Below are 6,561 nucleotides of genomic sequence, written 5' to 3'. Positions count from 1 at the left end.
CGATTGTTGTCTGCGCATCATCAACAATCACTCGTATGCGCAGTAGACGACGATATGTAGTTTCATTGTAATAAATATTTAATATGTAAATTTGTACTGTATAACAATCTCTCTGTGTACATAAATTTTGATATTAGTGAATTCTCAACACCGATCAAGTGCCTCTACGTCTGCGAATTCATCTTCAATCTTCTAATATTAGCGGTAAGTTTCGTTTATATTTGCTTTAATGCAAAATAAATCGTTAAAGAATTAAAATTATTCAAGTCATTACTCAAAGAATTAATTTTCAGCGCATTTTTTGATTTCTACTGAAAGCTTTATTATTTTCATGACTTCATCGCTGTTTTATTATTTCTATTAAATATATTTGACACATTAAGAAAGATTTTAATAAAAAATTTGACTTAATAGTATATATATATATTGTATATATATATTTTTATATCTTTTATTCTAATCTTAGATTTTTTTAAATTCTTTCTTCAGCAAGGAAAGAATAAGGAATGGGATAAGTTTGAATTGCAAAGATAGCATAAAAAAAGGATAGAGAGGAGTTTTGAGATTTTTCAATATATTTATTTGTATGGACAAGTGTCGGAGCATAGTGCACAATATATTTAATATATAGTAGTCTGAGGAAGGGGGATCAGAGTACATTCTTGGAGTTTGAACACAATATCTTACAATTTAACGACAAGATGCCTGCATGTTTTTTTTTTCTTCCGTATCTGCCTCTGTACGTTATGTTTTTTTACTCGTATATTCATATATACTCGAGATGTATAATATATAAAGCGTAACGAGTCACTATTTTTATCATTCTAAAAAAAGGAGACGAGAATTAAGGGTCCTTGTTTATTATGTTATGTCTCAGTTTTCACATACATATATATACATATATATGTATGTATGTATATATGTATATGTATATATATTATCATTGAGCACTCATTCTAATACATGTCTCATTCTTCTTTTACACACGCATACACACACACACACACACACACACACACACATACATACATTCTTGTGTTTATTCATTCTCGTTCTTTCATATGATCTATCACTCCCTCTCTCTTTTCCTCTTTCTCCTATGATACTCGATTATGCAACGTCCTAGCAAATACGCGTAGTACTCGCTACAATATCGTACCCTTAGGATAAACGGAGGAATTGTCTCCAATTACTAATTACATTCATTCTCTATTACACATGGATAGCGAGTTGCGCGTCTCAAGGAAAATCTCGTTTCCGCAGAATAAGCGGAGGTAGCCGGGAGTGCAGGGGGGGAGAGTAGGGGGAGCACAGAGAGCGGAGAGCTCGTTTGCTTGAACCACAAAACTGTAACCAACCCGTTTTCCGGTAATGACGATTCGAATGTGGAGGAAATATAAAGCTTTCTGATTACGAGGACTGTGATTCGGAGACGACAACTCTTTCTCTCTCTCTTTCTCTCTCTCTCTCTCTCTCTCTCTCTCTCTCTTCTCTCTTCTCTCTTTCTATATATATATATATTTTTCTAATTATTGATTAACGTTCTATATTAAAATTCTTTTTTTTTATTTCTTATTAAAAGCGAATAGATTTTACAGCCTGTACAATCGAACGAGACATCGCGGCGCACTCTTTCTTTCACTCTTATATTCTTCGTTTCCTTTTTATCTTCTCTCTCTCTCTCTCTCTCTCTCTCTCTCTCTCTCTCTTCTTTGCCTTCGCTCGGGGAGGCAGGCGCGGATCAGGACAGGGTCCAGGTACTCAGGCTATCTCTCCGCATGTTTCTCCGTTCTTTCTTTTCTCGTTCTTCCTCGCTTTTATTTTTTTTTTATGTTTACGAAGATCCCGTAGAATCGCACTCCTCGATCTTTTCATATGTACTCTCTCGGTCGGTTCCTCTTCTCCTTTTATATTATTTGCCTCCTCTTTTTACAAAAATCACAGCGCAGCACCAGCATTTATTTCTTTTAAAGCCCACCCCTTTGTCCGCTGGGCGCCTCACACGTTTTTTTTTTATTTCTTTCATTCATTCACACACACACGCATACACACCAAGCATACATGTTCGCTTTTTTTCTTATTCTCGCAAGTGCACGCGCGAGCGTCTCTCTATCGCGGTTTCGTTCACATATTCGACAAAGTGGTTGCATTGCAGTTCTTCATTTTATTAAATATGTTTTGCTCTTTGCTGCGAGAAACGCATAATCAATCGTTTCTATTTCTTTTGATTTGGCATTTGCGAACGTTACCCGATAAAATTTATTTCCGCCGTATTTTTCCTTTCTCTCTCTCTCTCTCTCTTTCTATTTTTTATCTTACGTCACATTGATAGTAATAAAATAATATATAATTAATAATCTCAATAAATTGTATAATCTATATATAAAGTGGACGACGATATAGTCGTTACTGAACAAATATGTAGTTTATACATACATATATATAGTTGCATACGTAGTTGTATGTCTCGCTCTTTTTATTTATCCATTCTTTGGATCTAGCCCGTGCCCCCTTTCTCCGCCTCTCACTCCCTTTTTTCCCCTAACTTTTGCAACACATCGCTGGCTACCATTACCTTAGTAAACAAATAGCGTTCTAGCATCAAATTTACAGTCACTTAACGCCACTTAATTATTTAGAATCATCGCATGACACATGTCGTCTCTTTTTTTATCTTTCTTGTCTTATTCTCGATACGCCTTTATTTACCACGCTCGTCTCGTAAAGACGAGTTCTCTGGTCATTTTATCGGCATTAGTGATCGGTCGCACAAATCATGGAGTCTCTGTTCCCCTAAGAGATAGTTTATCAGCAAGTTATACAATTTCTCTACAAAAATCGAAATTTGCGCTCGCGTATATAATTCTTACAATCCGTTTTCTCATTTCTTTACAATAAAATACATCGACACGGATTTACCGTACATCGCGGAAACGCGCACGCATACATTATGCTTGTACAAGGCAATCGACTCACGCGATTCGCTATTCTCTTTCGTCTCGTGTATCCTATACATGAGTGCTATATTTTTTTTCTCTCCTCTACACGCACGCACACATACGCGCTCGCTTGCTCGCTCCTAAGTTTCTACGCTCGATAAAAATTCCATCACATCGTCTCGACACACACACTTGAATCTGAGAGTCGGGGGCAAAGCCGCGCTCGCACCCGGCACGCATTAAATCTACGCTTCCCGTAATTTTTTGTCGTACCAGCACGGCTCCGTGAACGCGAAGACGGCACCGTTCGTCCTCGCGTGTTTCAGTCTAACGAAATGTCTGACTCCTCGCGACCATCGTCTGACATATGTCTCACGCCTTATCCCAGTACGGACTAGACTCTTCTTTATCTATTCTATTACTTCGGATATCAGCTATGAATGTCTCTATTTCTCAGTCAATATTTGCTGGATCAGTAATTTTCCGTTTCTCTTTCTGAGCTACCGTCTTATCTAGACAGAAAAATCTATCTAAGATTATAGGCACTAGAAAGCAAAGAAAAGACCGAGCTTATACCAGGATCAGACAGACGTCAACGAGGAGTCAGCGCAACTTAGGTGACACCGAGCGAACTCAGTCTACACCGAAACGAGACACAACTCTCGCTCGATCCCGCTCGAGAACGCTCATCTCGCGAGATAGGTCGTTCCTTTCCAAGTCTATCAGAGATCTCGAGCTTTGGGATAAAATCGAGCCTCCAATTCTTATCCCTACACTAGCCGTAGGCATCTGTATACTACGCGGCGCGTATTTTTAAGATATACACTATGTACACGGAGAAGGATATTCAGCGAGCTGATTTCGTCTGTCGACGAAGATCGCGAATCCAGCGGGACATGGGGGCATCGCTCGGCGCTGAAAGAAAAGGCGCGTAAGGAAAAAACTCACCACGCGAGCATCGATCCGATAGTTCGATACACTTTTTGTCTCGCCGAAGGATTGCTCGCTAACGATCGTCTCGTCGAACCTACCATGATCAGTTCAACAGATGAATCGCCGACATAGCTCTGTCCGAGAATGGCCATCGTATTTGTGCGTCAAATCGAGTTCGGTCTCTCGTTCGTTTATTCAAATTCGATAAAGTTATTTTTCATGTTTGCATCTAATTTGGAAAATCGCGATTTTCTATTGGATAATTCCATTCCATGTGTCTGATTTCATCTAAACGTCTCAACATTCATCAGATAATCATGATTCACAGTTTTAACACCTTGATTAACGTATCTAAAATCTCTAGTTCGTAGAGAACATGAATAATACCATTTAAGACATTCATATCATCATCCTAAACTCCCAATTAACGTCATTGATTCAAAGCGAATAACACACAGCACAAAGAGGAACATCACAGACGTCCATCTCTTACTGGCTACGTCATCATTGTCATTGTTCTAACATCTAGCTCCTTGATTCCACTTAATCTTCAGTCCCTAATACTTGCGCCATTGTTGAAGAGAAGAGCGATAGAATCCATCGACTCGTCATATCAGTCATAGTTGTTCCAACATCTCAACTAGCTCTTCCAGGATTTCAGTTCCGATCGATGTCGGGAAAGCGGACGACACACAGAGCCTCTTTACTACATCTTCATCCTAATCCAGTCGACGTCGCATTCTTTATTTGGCTACACCTAGACGTTAATCCGGCTAACAACGCACCGCGTGGAATATATATACGACGCCCCGCTCATTGTCAGTCGTATCGGCTACATTGCTCGCTCGTGTCCATGCCTCCTACGGTTGCCTGCTGGCGGCGGTGCCGTGCGGGTGTCCCGCACCAGGCGCACCGTTTGCCACCGCCGGATGTGTGTGGTGGGCCTGTGTAGCGGAGCTGCTCCCGGCGCTTCCGCCGGATAAGACGGGGCCGGGGGCCGCGGGTCACTTGGGCGGGAATGGCGAGATCACCGAGGCGGCTACCGCGGCGGCCTGCTGACTTGCCAGCACTGCCGCTGCAACACACACAGAGAGACAGCAGGCCATTAATGTTTCGTCACGATCACTCTGAAACGCCTACTGAACGCGCGCGCGCATTTTATTTCCAGCTGTGCTGTTGTTGTTCGACCGTTGTTGGCGACCCGCGGCACCCGAAATCAAAATTTATTCGAAGCGCGTATCGGTTATTGGGAGACACCGAAGGAGAGACCAAGATTCAGCGTTAATTAAGAAAATAACTTCATTATTCTTATAATCTGTGTATTATGCAGTTTCTTTATATTATGTAATATGAAATTATGTGACATTTAATGTAAACGGGAAAAAATTTTGATAATTTGAAAATACAGTAGAAGTACGATATTTGTTGCTACTTTTAAGAAATAAAATAAGAAAATATCAACAACTATCTGAAAATGAAAATGGTGAAATAATTGATTTGTGAGCATTATTGACATTACTGGTCGTCTATATCTTAATATATAAGATGATTCCACGGGTTCAAATATACGAATCGATTATGCTCTAATTAGAATAAATATGAAGTACGGTAGAGACAATGTAAGAAATAAAAAAGTAATGTGATTCTCGAGAAAAAATATCATTCCTAGATATAAAAATGGAACTTTCTTTTGACGTGCTAACTAAAAAATTCACATAATATCATTTCAATACATATTGCACGTTTCAGTTTTTACACTGAATTTGATTTTTGCTGTTTGATGTCACTATTAATATGCCTAAATCCTAACAAATAATTCTTTTGACGAGTTACGATATTTAAGACGCAGCAGAAAACAGACTTGCAACCGTTTTTGCATGGATATGAAAATCACATGTAAAGCTCTTCGAGACGAAATCTTTGAGACGATCGTTAACGCACAAGCGCAATCCTTTAGGAAATGCATCGTCCTCGAGCTCGGTTGCACTCGAGGAGAAACCCGTATATTTCAAGATATCTAAACACCGATCTACTTTCATCACTACGAGGAAAAATGACGATGGATATGTGTATAAAGAGTAGGAAAGCATAAAGTGGCGTGTACCTAAGTAATTGTTTCTCTCCATCTCCCTTTCTCCTTTTTACTTCTGTCTCAGCTTTTACTTCTGTTTCGCGCCTATAATGCATTTCCCTAGTATGGTTGCGGACTTCCCTCGTTCACGCGAAAGTCCTGGCAGTGTTGGCTTCGTAAGCGTAGACTTGGTCGATTAAGTTTGCTGATTGGTAATCGTTACCCGCATACAAGAGTGTCGTTATGCGAGATATTGTAACAGCGAAGTGATATAAAACCTTAGAGAATGTAAAATTGGAATATAATGAAAAGAGAGATTAAATCTTATTAAATAAGTTTATCTGGAGGAGAAATCAGAATTTCAGACGAAATCTAAATATGTTATATTGTTCCTCATTTCTTATTTCTTTTGACAAGTATATATTTTGTAAAATATGAAAAACATTATACCATATTTCTGATATTTTTTATGAACGTTGTTTTATGTCATTGTATTCCCCGATCCCTAAAGCATAAAAGAAAAGAAAAAAAATTTAATTAATTTCGCGATTTATATCCATGATATTATTATTATCGAGAGTTAGTGTATCAAAGATACTTTGGAGCTATATTTGGAAC

The 6,561-nt window shown here is 38.9% G+C and overlaps 1 protein-coding gene across 8 annotated transcripts in view; it reads right to left on the bottom strand.

Annotated features, from left to right (window-relative positions):
- Nucleotides 1-2,453: 2,453 nt before the first annotated feature.
- Nucleotides 2,454-6,561, bottom strand: part of LOC138940712 (zinc finger protein 608) — a 189,384-nt gene continuing 185,276 nt past the window's right edge. For all 8 annotated transcript variants that reach the window (XM_070309839.1, XM_070309840.1, XM_070309837.1 and 5 more), the window contains one exon: nt 2,454-4,947. In XM_070309839.1, the coding sequence (XP_070165940.1) occupies nt 4,877-4,947 (71 nt within the window). In that variant the 3' untranslated portion in view covers nt 2,454-4,876. The remainder of the gene's footprint in view (nt 4,948-6,561) is intronic.

This window comes from Polyergus mexicanus, unplaced genomic scaffold (genome assembly GCF_030449975.1).
Source record: "Polyergus mexicanus isolate NDT 795.1 unplaced genomic scaffold, iyPolMexi1.0 SCAF_17, whole genome shotgun sequence".
In the NCBI taxonomy this organism is placed as follows: domain Eukaryota; kingdom Metazoa; phylum Arthropoda; class Insecta; order Hymenoptera; family Formicidae; genus Polyergus; species Polyergus mexicanus.
The sequence above is the reverse complement of the archived record's forward strand: the minus strand, read 5'-3'. Positions and strand labels throughout refer to the sequence as shown.